This window comes from Oreochromis niloticus, linkage group LG22, assembly GCF_001858045.2.
Source record: "Oreochromis niloticus isolate F11D_XX linkage group LG22, O_niloticus_UMD_NMBU, whole genome shotgun sequence".
Classification (NCBI taxonomy): domain Eukaryota; kingdom Metazoa; phylum Chordata; class Actinopteri; order Cichliformes; family Cichlidae; genus Oreochromis; species Oreochromis niloticus.
In genome coordinates, this window is record NC_031985.2 from 5702437 (window position 1) to 5720378 (window position 17942).

At 39.4% G+C, this 17942-nt stretch overlaps 1 protein-coding gene across 4 annotated transcripts in view; it reads left to right on the forward strand.

The window, feature by feature from the left end:
- cacng6a (calcium channel, voltage-dependent, gamma subunit 6a) overlaps positions 1 to 17942 on the forward strand; it is a 45232-nt gene that overhangs the window by 24860 nt on the left and 2430 nt on the right. Inside the window, exons 1-7 of one of the 4 annotated variants that reach the window (XM_003452715.2) lie at positions 5150 to 5226; positions 8642 to 8845; positions 8952 to 9233; positions 10709 to 10819; positions 11065 to 11173; positions 15067 to 15141; positions 17759 to 17896. In XM_003452715.2, the coding sequence (XP_003452763.1) occupies positions 9024 to 9233; positions 10709 to 10819; positions 11065 to 11173; positions 15067 to 15141; positions 17759 to 17896 (643 nt within the window). In that variant the 5' untranslated portion in view covers positions 5150 to 5226; positions 8642 to 8845; positions 8952 to 9023. Of the gene's footprint in view, positions 1 to 5149; positions 5227 to 5329; positions 5613 to 8641; positions 9234 to 10708; positions 10820 to 11064; positions 11174 to 15066; positions 15142 to 17758; positions 17897 to 17942 lie in introns of those variants that run through there. The other 3 variants (XM_013276099.1, XM_005457548.4, XM_005457549.2) reach the window with 3 other exon arrangements.

The following is a 17942-nucleotide window of genomic DNA, read 5'->3' on the forward strand; positions in this document are numbered from 1 at the left end:
TCAGATACATAATCAAAAGTTGAAATGGGCAAGAAAGACCTTTTTTTTCAAAGATCATCGATAACAATATCAACAACGTCCATGTTGGTGTCTCAATTTCAGGCGATATAGTAATAACACCTGTGCCCCTTTATTCTATTAACAATTTAAGAAATTTAAAACATTTAGACTTTGTATCTTTGCCGGAAATAGTTCAACAGAGTCTACAACTTGCTCTTTAGATATATTGTCCACCAGTTAAAAAACCCCCCAAACCTTTTTAATTATGTAGCTAACTATCTGCAGAACTATTGCAGATAGTTAATATATCTCTTCAATCATGGCATTTTCCTAGGGCCCTGAAAACTGCAGTAATTAAACCTATTTTATTTATTTATTTTAAAAAAAATCCAACTTGGATAATTAGTAATTATTGGCCCATATCTAATTTAACATTTTTAGCATAGCTAATTGAGAACTTTGTTCTGAGTAAGAATAAAAAGAATTTGCTTGAAAACAACCTTCTCAGTGCTTTTCAATCTGGATTTCGACCATATCACAGCACTGAGACTGCTCTTATCAAAGTCTTAAATGATATTCAGCTCAATAATGATGCAGCAAAAGTTAGTCTTAATATTGCTTGACCTCACTGCTGCATTGGATATGGCTGATCATAACACACTGTTTGATAGGTTAGAGAAATGGGTGGGACTCTCAGGAACTGTGCTTAATTGGTTTAAATCTTATGTGACACATTTAGATTATTTTTGTATCATTCTATAATTCTGACCAAATGAAGGTTATGTGTGGCGTCCCTCAGGGTTCTGTTCTGGGACCTGTAACAGTTACAATTGTGTGGTGTCCCTTTAAAAGAACCCAAGTTAATGTTTAGTGATGTCACAAGTCACTGCCCTCTGTAGAGTGTGGGAGAAACATGCATGCACATGGACGCATGGACTGAGATGGACCTCATATCTTTACCTCCTTAACTCAAAGTAATGTTACGGGTTGTATAAACACTGCTCGCTTCATGTGTGATAACACAGCAGCCGTTCAACCGGGCCTTGTAAGGTTGGTGAAGAGCGTGTGTATTAAAGGACAAGCACTGTGGAATTCCCAGTACCAGTGTGGTCGTGAGTGTCTGCCGCCTCCTCTCAACCACTGAATACAAACTACGTTACAGACCGCTTCTGTTTCATATTTATATCCTTCCTTTAGCTCAGATTATGAAGCATTATAATATGTTGTATTGTAGTTATGCTGATGATACTCAGCTTTATTTTTCAGTGTTACCTTATAGCTCTAGTCCTTTATACTTACTAGGTAAATGTATTCAATAAATTAGTGTATGAATGAGCCAGAATTCTTTTCAGCTATAGTGGGGGGGAGAGAGAGAGAGGGGAAGACATGTGACAAAGTACCACTGGTCGGATTCAAACCTGGGCCTGCTGCTCTGTGACAAGCAGCAGTGGTCACCTGCTCATCCCAGTGAGCTAGTTTAAAATCTTATGGACACAGATCTGAATTAAAATAGCTATATAAAGACCATTACTAAATCAGCCTATTACCACTTTAAAAATATTGCAAAAATTAAGGGTCTTGTGGCCAAGAAAGATACTGAAAAGCTTAATCATGCACTTATTTTCAGTAGCCCAGATTATTGTAATGTAGTTTTTACTGGGCTTAATAAAAAATCAATTTATTAGCTGCAGCTTATTCAAAATGCTGCTGCTAGGGTCCTGACCAACACCAGGAAAATGGATCATATTACATCAAATTTGAAATCGTTGCATTGACTATATGTATGTAAAAGGACTGATTTTAAAATTCTGCTAATGGTTTATAAAACATTCAGTGGCCTTGGGCCTAAAAATATTACTGACCTACTTGAAAGCTATAAGGCATCTAGGCCTCGTAGGTCCTCAGCAACAGGTATACTTAATATTCCTCCTAGGACTAGAACCAAACAAAGTGAGGCAGCATTTAGTGTTTTCATGTGTCTCAGTTGCTGAATAAACTCCCCTCACACCTGTGGTGTGTAGAATTTATTAGTTATTTTAAATCAGGCTGAAAAACGTTTTTCTTTTTCGTAGCTTTTACATGAAAAATACATTTTATTGTAAGTATTATATTTTCTATTTTTGTCTTCGTAAACCATATTGAACAGCTTTTGTATGAAATGTGAAATATAAATAAATTTGACTTTGACTTTAGTGAGCTACCTAAAAAAAATCTGTTCCCTTTTGTTGTCTTCCTAACTTCTTCTTCTATACACAGAAGCCTTTTTAGCTATATTTTTAAACAAAACTGTCAGTGTAAATCATCACATAATCCAACTATTGAATCTACAGTGTGCATTCAATGTTTATGTGTAACGTCTTCAGTTACAAAAACGCATTTCAAGTGAAACATGATTTTCAAACCAGCATTTACCCATCTATTTCTAGTGGCTAAAACCTGATCATAACTCATAACTCTGAGCCTCCATCAGCCACCTTTGCATTTTAATTTGGCTCCTCTGCCTAAGCAGTGAGGTGAACTGTCTGGGCATGTCATGTCTCTGTTTATCTTTCTATGATTCTTCTCTTTCTTCCAAGTTCCTCACCTCTTTTACTTGATCTTCTCTTTTTCTCCCTCACACTCAGTCATCCATCTTTGTCAGCCTCTGTGTCTAACCTTCTTGCTTGTTCACACACAGTTTATCACAATGCCAGGCACATCTGACTGCAGTATTCTCTCCCTCTGGCAGCTGGAGGACCAGCCATTCACTGACCCTCTGATTAGACAGTTGGAAAACAAACTGCTTGTACCACTGCGACACAGTGAGCTAGAGCCCACAAACATGTATTTGTTACGATATCAACATCACCTTAGTTTTAGAGACTGCTTTGTTTGTGGAGAGGCCTTCTTACTGGATTGTTTTTTGGAGGGAGGGTTTGTTTGACCACTGTTTCTGTGAATCCTACTTAGAGCTCCTGTAAGTAAAATGTGAATAATAACAATCGATTTGATTGTTTGAGTTGATGACTGTCAGGAGCAATAATGCTTTAGTCAAGCTTTTCAATTTCTTGCACAACTATGCTAATACTCACACCAACACCAAATAAAGCATATGAATCCAATAGCAGTAACACAATGTGTATGGAAAAGAAACATGTCCAGAAACCAGATAACTGTTGTTCATTCTCAGCCAGCTAAACAAAACTGACAGTGATGCATAATAATGAAAAAAAAAAAAAATTCACTGAGCACATGGTTGGTTGGGGCCATCTTCCTGATGTATTTGTGGATGTTCATTGTCTCATCCTGGATTGTGGTACTGAGACTCACTAGTCCCTGGTCTCCTTCCTTCCTCTTAGCATACAGCCTCAATGCGCTGGACTTGGGGTGAAACCACCATGCATGGTCAGGAGCTTCCTTGTTTTGATGTCAGTGGCTTCTATCACCTCCTTTGGCCAACTTATTATCCCAGCAGGGTACCTGATCACGGGCAGGGTGTAGGTGTTGATAGCCCGGATCAGGATTTGCCTGACCCTCTGCAGGTACTTGGTGGTTGCAGTTTTGGCATACAGCTTGATGTCATCTATGTAGAGGAGGTGGCTGACAACTGTAGTCGGTATTCGTAGCCGGTCTTGTCGATAATCTCACTGAGGGGATTCAGGTCTATGCAGAACAACAGTGGGGACAGCTCATCTCCTTGGTAGATCCCGTACTTGATGGTGACTTGTGCTATGGGCTTGAAGTTGGCCTCTAGTATTGTTCAGCACATCCCCATTGAGTTCCTGATGAAGGCTTTTAGGGTCCTGTTGATCTTGTATAGTTCTAGGCATTCCAGGATCCAGGTGTGGGCCATCGAGTCGTAGGCCTTCTTGTAATCAATCCAGGCAAGGCACAGGTTGGGGAGCCGGGTCTTGCAGTCTTGGGTGACGGCTCTGTCTACCAGTGGCTGTTGTTTCGCTCCTCTGGTATTCTTGCCAATTCCTTTCTGAGAGGACGAACCATCATGGAAGGACCCCTGCACAGTATGTACCACCGGCAAATAGAGAAAGTGGCTTGCATCCGGAAATCCTACCAGTGGGTGGACAAAGCTGTACTGAAGGACAAAACAGAGGCACTAATCATGTCAGCACAGGAACAAGCACAAGATCCATAGACAAGTATTACTGGATTCAGATTTTTAATGATGTAAACAACAGGTTTATAACATTAATGTATATTTGTTGCATGGTAAACTTACTTGCTTTCTTCTCTGCTCAGTATTTCCATCCAGACGTTCAAGAGAATAAAATGGAATCCAAAGCAAAATGTCCCTGGCTGCAGACTTTCCATTGCGTCCACAGAAATCAGAATGTTTTCTTTGTTTTTCTTTTTTGTTTTAATTCATAAAATAAAATAAGTAGTTGTTGGTCAACCAGTGTTTCTTAGTGTCCAAATGTTTGCTGGGTTCATTTTAAGTTTCGTAATAGTCCTTAAAGACCAACGGAAATGCTTTAAATTGGTTATAACAAACAAACTGGATAAGGTGTCTCATTGCTGCTGTCAGCTGGCAGTAAGCTATCAAGTTTTCACTGTCTGGTGGAATTGGTCTCACCAGTCTAACATCCGATCATGCGAGCCAACCGGCAGCTAACCGGCAGTGTTACTTGAGGTGTTGAATCTACAATTCCCTCTTCAATCAGCGGGATCGTAGCTGTGGCCGCAGACATGAACCTCACAGCCAGGGCGGAGCTGACACAAGCCCCCTGCTGCAGCCCTTTCCCCTGGGTCGGATTTAGTGTCATTAACAGGTGGGCAGCAAAAATAGAAAGAGGAGGCACACACACACAGACACACGGTCAAGGGGATGGGTCTGAATGTGTGTGCTCATTTTCGCACAAGTACATTTTGAAGCTGAGACAGCTGTCCAACACAACTGTCCATGTTAGCGTAAACAAACAGATTCGCTTACAGAAGCTACAGTGTGACTGAATACCACAGACACACACACCTACACACACAGACACACACACACACGCACGCACGCGTCATCTCTCTTTCACCTCCTCCTTCAAACATGAGCACATGTTACCCCATCTACCCCCCCCTCAGATGCAATACTGAGCTACTTTGACCTATACTCCCCTCCCCTCCCCTCCCTCCCCTCCCCTCCCCCCTCACCCTTTCACTTTCCCCTCCCTCAATCACTCCCTCTCCCGGCCTCAGCTCGCCCTCCGTCACTCCGAGCAGAACCACACACACAAAAACCAGGTCAGCAACTTGTTAATGTCATTGTTGTGATATTCGTGAGATGGCGGCGAGCGCAGTGAAGCAGGCGTGCAGCACGTGTTAAAGAGTGAAAAAGTGAAACTAATGTGTCTAATTTCAGCATGATAATTTCTGGCTGCTGAACTGTGTGAAGGGGGCTGGGCTGGTGGGGGAATAAAGCTGAACTGGCTTCTTCTTCAAACGTTGCCTTTACAGAGTGTTTATGGTGTTTGCTGTGTGTGTGCGTGTGCGTGTCTGTGTGGGTTCCATGTTGGCTTATTTTTGGATTCACTAAGAAAGTGAGTGAACTTGTTAAAGGTTGACGCTGGACTTTCCTGCTCGTGCTTCAATGCTGCTTTTCCAGCGTGTTATATTGGATGCATTATAAGGTGAGACCTGATCGGTTTTGATGAGTAAGGACAGCAGACTTTAATTATTATTTTTAAACAGGTGCCCAGACACTTTACACAACAAATATTTTAAACCAGCTACGAGCAGTTAAGGATGTCAATGATGTTTTGCTGTTGTAGGTGTGTTTGCTGTTGCTTTGGATATGGACGCTCATAGTGACCACTTTGCACCACTGTCTTTTTGACAAATTGCCTGCAGTGTATTGTTACGTCATTTTTACAGTGTTATGTAGGCATTATTATAGGAGTGTCAGCACAAAGATAAATTATACCACAAAATGCAATAAATGTTTTTATAAAGACTGCTGCTGTTGTTTGCCCTCTCAGGAGCAGAGTTAACTTTAGTTTTACTTGATTAGGTAGAAAAGTTGCAGTTCAGCACATATGCACGAATAAATCAGGCACAAAAGTGCTTTTGAACAAAAATTGAATCTTGTTAGAAAATATCTTAACACCAGAGTAATGTTACCTATTAATGAAAGATAACCATTTACACTTTGGTGTATTCAAATGTCATTTGAGTCAAAATGTGCAGATAACATGGATGCTATATAAGAAGATATGTTGAATGTTTGTCATTAGATAAACGTGTGTGCTAACCAGAGCTATTTCAAATTACTTTTTCTGACTTGTGGCTTTGTGTTACTAATCTGGGCCACACTATGTGGAGAGCCCCTAATGTTTACAACCTAATTTGACTATTAGCACAAATTGCCTTGCAGTTCATAAATTTGCACTGTCAAATCACTGTAAAATTGTTATAATATTTGTAAAATAATAAAAATATAGAATAAACTGATGATCTTCATTATCACATTCCCCTCAAAATGTCTACACATTTCACAATATTATTGGTATAGTTAACTCATCAGCTGAAAATCTGGCATTGTGTTGTTCACAATATGTCATATAATGAAACTAGATTAAGCTAATGAGTTGATTGAACAATACTGCATCAAAATGTATAAATGTGGGTGGCATTAATGATGTCATTAAGACACTCAAAAAGCATAGCCTGCTGATCAGCTTTTGCTGTGGAGTTTGCATGCGTCTGTTTAATTAGTGGTACTAAATTGGCCAAAGGTGAAAATATGCATGGTTGGCGCCCTGTCCAGGGTGCTCGATGTCAGTTGGGATAGGCTCAAATCCTTCTGTGCCCTGCGATAAGAGGTTTTAAAAAAACTCTACTTACTGTGCAAGAAGCTTTCACAATCAACAGAGATAAATCAATATAATGAAGTGCATTATTATACGTAAGGGTTTAAAGTTTGAAGATGTGCATTAAGTGGAGGATTTTGTCTGTTAATGTGATCATATGTTTATATTCAACTGTGTTGTTGTGGCTTATTATCTCTGTTTCACAAAGCTGACTGAAAACTTCGCTAAGCCTGCACTCTGTGACTTGTTATCTTGTTCACAAGGTAGATGCTGATATGAAAGTAAAATTGCGTCTTCTCCCCAGGGAACATGTTTCATTTTTGCTAACAAGACACAGGGTTGCATGTTGTGTCTGTTGTCACCACATCCGGGTGGAACTCAGCGGGGCAGCCGCTTCATTCCCCCTCCAGAAACAAAGGGTTTAAGACTCAGTTCACCAGCGATGTGTCTGTGTGACTTCATATCACAGAGTTTCTCAGAATAGGTAATTGGTCGTGTCTTGAACATGATGAGTGTCGCTGAGGTACCACAAAGTATCTCAGAATAGATAGCAGGTTAAGATTTCACTATGCTGACTATTTCTCTATGTGCTTGCTGTCAACATGTCAAAATAGATAATTGATTATGACACCACCATGCTAAGTGCTTTCATATTGGCTTAGTGTCCTTATGAAAAATGGAGAACAGGACACAGATAATTATTTCTGATTTCTACTATTTGTGAGTTCTCTCCTGTATTGTGTTCTTCCTGTTTTTTAAGTGCACTGATGAAAGCACTGAATCCTGGTTATTTAATGCAGTCATTTTTTGGCTCAAATTACAGTGGACTTTTGTTACAGAACAGCTGCTTCATGTGGGCTCAGATCACACAGGAATAGAAGAAGCAGTGTTTTTGTTAACATTTTTATGGCCCAATTAGAGTCTTGTGAACTGTTCTTTTACTTTGAAGATTTAACAAATGACATTCATGAAAGTTTCTATTTTTGGATAGTTTGACCTTATTTACACCTGGGTGAATTGATAATATACGGATAATGAGACTTCATAATGGACTTTTATATTGTTCACTGACATAAATAACCATCTTACTTGATTCATTAAAGTAAAAACATGAGTCTTGCAAGAAAACCTGACGTGATTGAATTTTTAAAATGTTTTTTCTGGTCTCAGTGAGTAAACTATGAAAGAGGATTAGGGCCACCAGGGAAAAAAAAAAGAAGTGGGCACACCTTTTTTTTCAGAATTCAGAAAAAAGGTCAGAATTCTGAGAAAAAAGTCATAATTCTGAGAAAAAAATTCAGAGAAAAAAGTCAGAATTTAGAGAAATTCTGAGATTAATCTCAGAATTCTAAGAAAAAGGTCAGAATTCTGAGAAAAAAAATTCTGAGAAAAAAGAATTCTGAGATTAAAGTCAAAGTTCAGAGAAAAAAGTCAGAATTCTGAGATTAAAGTCAGAATTCTGAGAAAAAAGTGAGAATTCTGAGAAAAAATTCAGAATTCTGAGATTAAAGTCAGAATTCTGAGAAAAAAGTTTTCTCAGAATTCTCACATTTTTCTCAGAATTCTGAGATTAATCTCAGAATTCTGATTTAATGCTTTTTTATGTCCAAAAAGATAAGAAAAAGTTAATATTGACTTTGTATATGTATATTTGAGAATTCAGATTTTCTGTTACTGAAATACTATTTTATATAACAAAGCCTTTTACAAAATCACTAGCTGACACTTTTGAATATTTCTGTGACTCTTGCATGTTATGCACATTCTGTATGTGAAGCCTCTTTTATGATGATATAAACATATTTAATGGCTCTTAGTTTTTGATTCTTTGTTCCCTCTTTTCATTCTAGGAAATGTCCTTTCTTACTCTCCTGACCTACCTCTACTGATGTTCAGAAGATACTCTTCTCAGTACATCTTCTGTAATCTGTAATCATTTATTTTTTCCATGATGATTCACTTAGCGGTTTTGTATCTGTCATCCAAGCCACCATTATTCCTCAGCATTTTTTTCAAGAGAAGGATAATCGGCACTTGTTCCTGCTAAAGACGTTGTATGTCTAGTTTCTGGTTCCATTCTGGACATTTTAATTGTTTTTCTTTCAATTTCTAACTAGCCATTTCCTCTGTTTTTGCTCTACTCTTAATCTTGAATTGAAGAAAAGCCCAAATCGAGTTAGACCACAGACTGGACCCTACTCAGCTTCCTTGGTAGTTTTATATTTTCTCAAAATGTGGTCAACGTTTTTTGTGACTGACGAGGAGGGCCGCACTGTAGGCCCAGGGACCCCCGGAGTGGCTGGTGGGCCTGTACCAGGAGGACCAGCCCAGGGTGCAGGGGGTCTGGCCAGCCTGATGAGTGGACGCAGTACATTTGGTGGGAACAAGCGCCGCAGGACAACTTCAACAGGACATGCCATGAGTGAGGCCCAGGAGGGAAAGGTAACTGGTTTTATATCGTGTGGATGTATGTTTACCTTCTGGATGCATGATCGTAGTCTGGAGGTAATAGAACCAATCAATCATATAGCTGCCTTAAGTGAAGTCAAGGTACAGGGAACACACCACAGGGTCAGAAAATGGCTCTGAATATTAGAAAATACATATTTTGAAAAGATTAATTTCAGTTATCTGACAATAAGGTAATAAAAATTTAACTGAAATGCAATCTATAGGTGTAAAATAGGTATGTGACTATGAAAAGCTATGAATTTTCCTATTTCAAAATTGTATTATTTTACTATTAGAACAATTTTCTGGCCTTGCTGTCCGTCATTCATCTGACAACGTGAGGCAGTGAGAAAAAATGGGAATGGGACATATCTTTGTTTGGTCACTATGATTTATGAGTGAAGAAGTCAGCATTATGTGCTTTACAGACTTAGTCTAAATAATCTATGTAATTTTATGTAACTGAGCTCAGCCAGACACCTCTGAAAGCACCATTTTGATTCTGTGTAGTGCTGTGTGTAGGAGTGATGGGTAGGAGGCCTATTTCTATGCTGCATTTATTGTTTGGATCGTATGGAGGATCAAAACTGACAAAATTTAAATCACAGAAATAAATCAACAAATTCATCAATACATCCTCAGTAAAATGCCCTAAAAACTACTGTTAAAAATACATTTAGAAATAAATAAATATGTGACAAACTGAAAGTGATGTCTTCATTTCATTACATTAACTTGCTTGTTTAACTTTCTATTAAATACTCTCTCTCTCATATATATGCAGTATATTTAGTTTTATCTAAACATATTTATTTAAGATGTTTACATCCCGTTTTGTCACAACATTGAATTTGACGGTATTCAAAAGTTATTTATAAGCAATAACCTGGAAATTTATCTTACTGGAGGCATTGGCAATTACACATTCTTTGAATTAACATCTGGTCATTTGCATAATGACAAAGAAAAAAAAATGGTGAAGCTGGTGAAGGCTCTGTCATAGTTTGGGCCTATATTTTAGCCAGTGGGGCTAGGGATATTCCTGAAGACTACTAAAAGAAAGGTTGCCTAAGAGAGTACAAGCTGTCTGGTTTTGCCTTATATTCTGCATTGCTTCAATAATCATTGCAACTAGTCCCAATTTTCCAAGCAAAATATAAAGAAATGGTACTTCAAGACTTTTGCACAATGCTGTGAATAAAATATTATATAAATGGGGCACATTAGTTAGTCTGCAATTTATCTTTTGTTTTGTATTAGATTTTGGCAGGTGTGGGTCCCTACCAAATAGGAATAGACTGTATAATCTGGGAATGAACGCTAACATTGAGAGACTAAAGGGCAGCGTGTAAGGGACACTGTAACTGACTACACCTCACGACTTGAGCACACGCCAGTGACAGTACATTTATGAAAAAAAATCCTTATGTTAACTTAAATTGTTCTTGTTCTTGTTTTGTCACCAGATCAAATTAGCATTCTTTGTCGCCATTGTTGGTGTAGTCCTGACAGTCCTTGGGGTCGGGACTGAGTTCTGGGTGGAGCTGGCACCACCGAAGAGTTTCTATAACAATCAGGTGAAAGTCAGACTTTTTTCTGTTCATGAGCTATGTTGCTGTTTTCACTGATAAACAGATGTGTCAGAGTGTCTTAGACATTATCTGTCCAGGGTAGAAGTAGTACGGGGTAAAGTCCCAACTAAACAGTCATTTCCTTTTAGAAATGAAAGCCTGTTTGGTCCAAATGGCAAAACCCTGTGATCGATAGCAAAAGATATTACCTCTTATTTTAAATCAACAGATCTGTGGTCTTTGTTTTGCAGACTTGTCTGACAGCCCACTATGGCCTGTGGAAGGGCTGCACCAAGACCCTGTGGGTGTCTGACATTGACCCAGAGAGAGAGAGCTGCGGACCTGCTGAACTGGCCGGAGGTGACTTGTGAAATTACTGACTGGTTGGGTGGATGTGTGTCTAACTTTTGGATGATGGATGACTAGTCTGTCTGAGGAAAAGAGGTTTGAACAGATGATTGATGGAGCAATGAGCTGACTGGACGTTTGTCAAACTGTCAAGCTTGTTGGACAGTTCAGTTTGAGGGAGAGAGTTAGCATGAAAGAGTGGTCTACCTGACTTTCTGGCTAGACAAATGATGCTTGGCTCACTGTTTGATGGCTGGCAGGCTGAATAGTCTGGCTGAGTAACTGACTGAGTCATTGTTACAGAGTGAAATGGTCCACATTTTGTTTTTGGGTCAAGTGAAGGGATACAACAGAACAAGGACAACAATATCCGGCTTCTGGTTTGAGTGCCTAAACACTTGAATTTTAACTTGTGTTCATACTGCATGGGTTTTAATAGATCTGTTTTAATTATTTCAAATGCACTGAATGTGTACTGCCATGATGAGAGGGAGGTGCAGTGTTCAGCAGTGGTTGGTTGGGGCCTGTTTGCGTGGAGTCTGCATGTTCTACTTGTGGGGGTTTCTTCCTATAGTCCAAAGGCATGCACATTAGATAAACAAGTCATTCTAAACTGATCATATGTTTTGATGCAAGAGTATGTGGTGGTAAATGTAATCCTTGTGATAGACTGACTTGTCTAGGGTATACCGAAGCAGCAAAACAACTGCCACATTGAACTGCCAAAAAGGTCTGATCTCAGAATCCCATTTTAAAATGCCAGACTTTACAGCAATAAAAGTCATGTTTACATCCTGGTATGAAAACAGCTTTGGCTCATATATACTTAGTTTGACCCTCCCTTCATACTTGTGCTGTTGGTCCATTAACTAATAATTAGACCACTCAAGAATTTTGTGCTTTGGTTTTGGTGAGTAAAATTCTAGTCTATCACCAATTAGCAGGTGTCTGTGTGTTGCACCTATAGAATTTCTGGATGCAGCCTGCTAATCAAGCTTGCTATCATTAGCTCATAATGAAAACCTCTAATACAAATATGGTCTCTTCTTGCTCAAACAGCCCACAGCTGAGGCTTCAAAATGTCCAAAACAGCGCCTCAACACCAATAGACTAAAATACTACCCAATGCTCCAACTCTATGCTGTCATATACTCTACCAGTTTTCAAGCCTAATCAGCTTCTACTGATCTCACAACTTACAGTTTCAGGTGCAGGGGCAGCAGAACAAAATGAGACTGTGGGTTGGAAAACTTTGGAAACATTGTTAAAGCTATTTTGTCAAGGTGTGCTGTGTGGCAGATAGGATGAAGGAAAGCAGCACTCACAAGACACAAGGGTGAACTAAAAGAGGCAGCTTTATTGCACTGTAGCAAAAACATACTAGGAACCAAAAATTCAAAAACAGAAAACAAGAAAGTAATGACAAGGAACTAAGACACTGGGAACAGAGGTAGAACCCAACCAGGAACAGGGAGGGGAAAAAGCACACAGCATGGTAAAGGTACAAAGCAACACTGACAGAGAGAAACACAGGGCTTAAATACAGTGAGGGAAAACGAGGGAATGAGACACAGGACGAGAGCACAGCTGGGAGTAATCAAACGTAACAAGACAAGGGGAAGCAAAACTAGAAACACTGCACGCAGGACAGGGACTATCAAAATAAAACAGGAAACATGAGACAATTCACACAGACACTTGAAACATGACAGACCTGGGAACAGAGGAAACATGAGGCACAGAGGCAAAACTGACTAGATGTGGAACACAGTGAAAACACAGAAACAGAACAGAAAACCTAAAAACCAGAACTATAATTAACATACAACCAGAAAGCCATAATACAAAAAGTATAACTTAACTCAAAAATTAGAAACACTGGACCAGGACATATTTGCAGTATTGCTCCTATTTTCCATGACTCACCTGTATGAACTCCTCTTTTTGCTAAATGATTCGTATAAAAAAACAAAATTGAGATTTTGGACTGAGCAGTCCACAGAGACATCTCTGCATCTTATCAGAGAAGAGATCTCTTTGATTATCATCAAAATAAGTGAGAAAGCTTTACAGGCTACCTGCTTGCTGGGTAATGGGGGTGCAGTAAGGTTTTTGAACATGTGGAAGGAATGAATATGAAGCTGAAACAAGTAAAATTCTAGGCCTGCATCCTCACCATCAGGAAAAAGAATCACTGTCAAAGAACAAAACAAACCTCCTTTTATGTTATAGACTCCTTTAAATTGCTAAACTACAGGGTTAAAAACTACTGGAACATAGTAAGTGCAGTACATGCACGAGTCAGCGTTACAAAGTCAAACACCCTGCAGAACATCATGGGCAGGAGAACAATATATGCAATATGTGTCATTTGCAAACGAGCCGATACTTTGTAGCAAACAACAAAAGCAACCAACTTTTTAACCGCTCCTGCTCAGCTCTGCTGAGAATCTTCTTGATTTTGCTGGGCACACCAAGCAGACCAATCACATCCAAATACAGGCTAGGATCATAACATTATGTAAAAGAAGCAAGAAGGCAGAGGTTCAGGAGACAAAGAGTGTAGCGGTACAGGCTAGAGACAGAGAGACAAGGAGATGGATTTGAATTCAAGGCTGAAGAAATGAGCAAAATGCAAAAGTAACATAATTCGTAACTGCTAAATTAGGCTTAAATACAATGTTCTGAATGAAGAGCCATTTAGTCAGGTTTTTCTAAGGGAGCCGAGTCAAAAGAGCCAAATCTTTGAAAAGAGCTGGACCACCATCACTAATATAATATACTCTCATTTTGATCATTTTTTTCTTTTTATATGGTTACATGGATGGTTAGATTTACCAAGGTTTAATTCTGCTTAAACAAAGATATTATGTAGCCATATTGAGATGTCACATAGCACTAACAGTGATGCATACATGCATTCTGAAAAAGCTCAGTGATTCCATTTATGAGTGTATGGAGTATAATTTGAGATAAAATCTCCTCTTAATATAATATGGATGTATATAAAGTTTAGCTTTTAGTCTATACTACAATTTTCAATAAAAACCCATCCATCTGTCTGTCCACAGTTCAGGAGACCTACAATATTGTCTTCACCCATTCTGTGTTCAAGGTCACATTTGTTGAATTTACAGGCAATAACCTGGGAACTGATGGATCATGAGTCAGATGAACTGCCACATCACTGACCGTTCTGACTTTGCTGCTTTATTAAGTTCCTTTATCCAGTTTAAATGTGAGATGTTATTTTAGGGGTTTTCTTCTTAGCCAGACACTGATGATGGAAATGCTGGCCCACAAATTCCTTTGGGGATTAAAGTGTACACATGTTCTGTGGTCAATGAAAGGAAAGTCCAATTATTGCCTGACTGGCCAGCTACAGCGAGCCTTTATTTGTTGATGGGATTTGAATTCTGTCAATTGGGATTTTAGAGTGCTGCAGTGTTCGCTGAAACTCTTATAGCTGCAGCAGCAGAAAAAAAAGAGACCAAGCCAGAACACTGAGGATGCGGCTTTGATCACACTAATTAAGAGTGATGTGTGCGTGTGTTGTGCATGCTCGTGTTTGCCAATGCACAAGGGAACAGATAGAGGTGTCAGAATCTATTTGACGGCCAATTTCTAATTACTGTAACACATCATCAAGAAGGCAGAATACAAATTGTGCAGGAAGCATTGGGTTGTCACCTTGAGCTTGTCATTGACGTTCACGGCTGATTATGTTTGATGGAGAATAATTGAAACCAAAGCATCCAGGGGTGGGACGAGGAAGAGGATGTGGGGATGTGGCTTCTTGAATTTCAAAAAGATGATCAAGATAATTTGCAACTACAGGAGATTACCTGTCAGTGTTCATGTCACTCATAGCGATTTGTCTTTCGCTCTCCTTTCGTCTCCTGCAGAATCAAACTGCACGTACTTCAAGTTTTTTACTACAGGGGAAAATGCTGTGATGTTTCAGAAGACGACACAGAAAAGTGAGTCACTTAGGCTCTTTCAGCTGCCCACTCCTCTCTTTTCTTTTTTCTCCACATGTACCTCTCACTGACCCCACCCCTCCGCCTTTCACCTGTGCCCTCTCTGCCCTTTCATCTTTATCCTCTCTTATCCTGCCATCACCTCTCCCATGATCTATCCCTGTATTTCTCGGTCCCATCGTTTTCTCTCTGTCTCCCTTCACCTCCTTGCCACGCTCTTTCAGGTTGGCCATTGTCTGCTCCCTGAGTGTTTGAAATGCATTCCGCCTACGCTGTGTTCAAGTGCCTCCGAGCTGCTGTCTAACCTCCCATTTCACTGGCGGTTTCATAATGTATTAAGATCACACAGCGCCATACACTGAATGAAGAAAGACGGACATACACTAAAATCTCATTGTTCACTGGTGCCACATCATTGTCACGCTATAAGCCTCAATCTAGTGATTTAATGTCGCCACGAGTATGAAAAATTATTCATTTGGAGTGTAATTCAAAATCCATACACCTATACAAACCTTTTACATCTGAAGATGATTGTGTTATTGGAATAAAAGCACTTTCCAAGAAATCCAACATGCCATTTACATCTGTAGCATCAGTGGTTTTGGAGGGACTGCCATCTGTAGTCCCTTGTGCTGAAAATGATCTGTAGCTCTGCAGCTAGCAGAGAAAGTGCTGTCTTGTTTTTTGGCAGGATATATATTTTCAGAATCCAAGAAATAAGATGACCCTAAAATTTCTGTCTTCTCCCAACTTTATCGCACTACTTTATATTCTATCTCTTATAGCAGTGGTCCCCAACCACCGGACCACAGACCGGTACCGGTCCGTTAGTCGTGAGTTGAGGCTTGGGTGTGAAATTTATAGTTTTCAGGGTTTTTATTGATTTTTATCGTTATTTTTTTTATCGTTAACTCGCTTTCCTTGGGTCTTTTTCCGTGTGTTATGAATAGATGTTCTTTTTTTTGGTACCAGTACTGGTTTAATTTTGTTGTATTTATCTGCAACACCTTAAAGGCCAGTCCATGATAATATTGTTGGACATAAACCGGCCTATGGCACAAAAAGGTTGGGGATCGCTGTCTTATAGTTACTGTAATTACTTGTGTTAACACATTTTCAACTCAAATGTGTCTTCAGTGTAATCTATGCAAAATATTTCTGCAAATATGTAGAATCAAATATCACCTATAAACAGTCATTTTTTTTATTACTAGAAGCTTTCTTATTTCCATTTGTATTCCACCTGAAGTCTAATCAAATTTAGAAAGCTCTGGTTGTGTTCATGTAAATGAGTCCATGTGGAGTGCAACAGAGGAAATAAATTTGCCAAAATCTAAACTGTCCAATGACATTTTAGCATTCATAAACAATGACTGACACATGGAAGAGGAAGTCTTGGCCTGGATATCAGCTGGTTTTACGGGAAATGTCAAAATACTAACTTTTATCTCCAGAGTCTAAGTGAGTGTATGCCAGCCAAGGGTTTTCCGATTTTGTGTTCAACCTAACTTGTGTCACACGATTTGACACGATTTGTGTCACTGTTCATGTGGATGTAGTGTTTTCAGTGGGAGAAATGTTTCATAACTCATCCATGTGACTTCTTCAGTCTCAGCTGACTGCAGGTTTCCCCAAACCTTAAAAACAGTACATTTGCACATTGACTGAAACCAGCCCACTGAATGAACGATGGGCTGTGAGGTCACTTGGATGAGTGACGAAACGTTTCTCTCACTGAAAACGTTACGTCCAGATGAACAGCATCAACCTTTTAGCGTTTACTTACCTGGATGATTGAGCATGCCCCAAAACATTAATTCACTGTAGTTTCAGTACTTTCAGATTTAGTTTGGGTATACAGTCACAGTGTTAGTTGAGCATTTATTACAACAGAGTGATTCACGAACTGGAATGTTAAGCAGCTTTTATTTGAGCAAGCTCCTGAAACCTCATGCCTTAACATGGAAGCTGTGATTTGCAACATGGGATCATTCCCATTGCTAATTTTGACCTGTTTCATTAGTCAAACCAAACTGCGTACAAAGCTGAAATCATTTGCAATTTGTTACTGTCATTCCTCAACTGTGACACCCCCATCATTAGTGAACTGGCTAATTGTGTATATTTTTTCCATGAAATAGGCTCCTGGTTTCTACTAACACAAATTTAAAATGCTTTATGTATCATTTGTTCATGGATTACGCAACCTTGCTACTAGCTGTTACACACGAAAGCCCTGTCCGCATTTAAAGCGATTTACTTGTCATGCATCGCTTTGTAGCTGACAGTTGATTGCTACAGAGCAAGGCGCCAGTTGTGTCTGTAACCCTCTAATGTTTTTACCACTTCATCATATTTCAGTCAGTGCTATCCTCTCTGGTAGTCTCCTTCTGTGCTGACACCCCCTAACACTATGCTACAGCCCACCAACCATTACAATGAGACAAAAACAATGGCACCATTTAAAAAGCAGCAGCTGGTTACAAACTTGTCCGCTCTGTCTTTTAGATGCAATACATTTTTCCCTGTTGAACACAGAAATAAATGAACCACCTTTTGATTGAGTTCTGTCCAAAATCCACTTAAATTAACACTGTCATTATTCCCTATGTAGATCTGAATGTGGCAGCAGCAATGCTGGCCCTATTCAGCCTGTTTCTGATGGTGATGGGTGCCATCTGCATCACTATGGCTCTCAGTAAGGAGATCCTGTTTTTCCTTAAACCAGCATCTGTATGCTTCATTCTGTCAGGTCAGTAAAGATGGCAGCAAAGTTACCCTCACAAAGGTTAACTTTA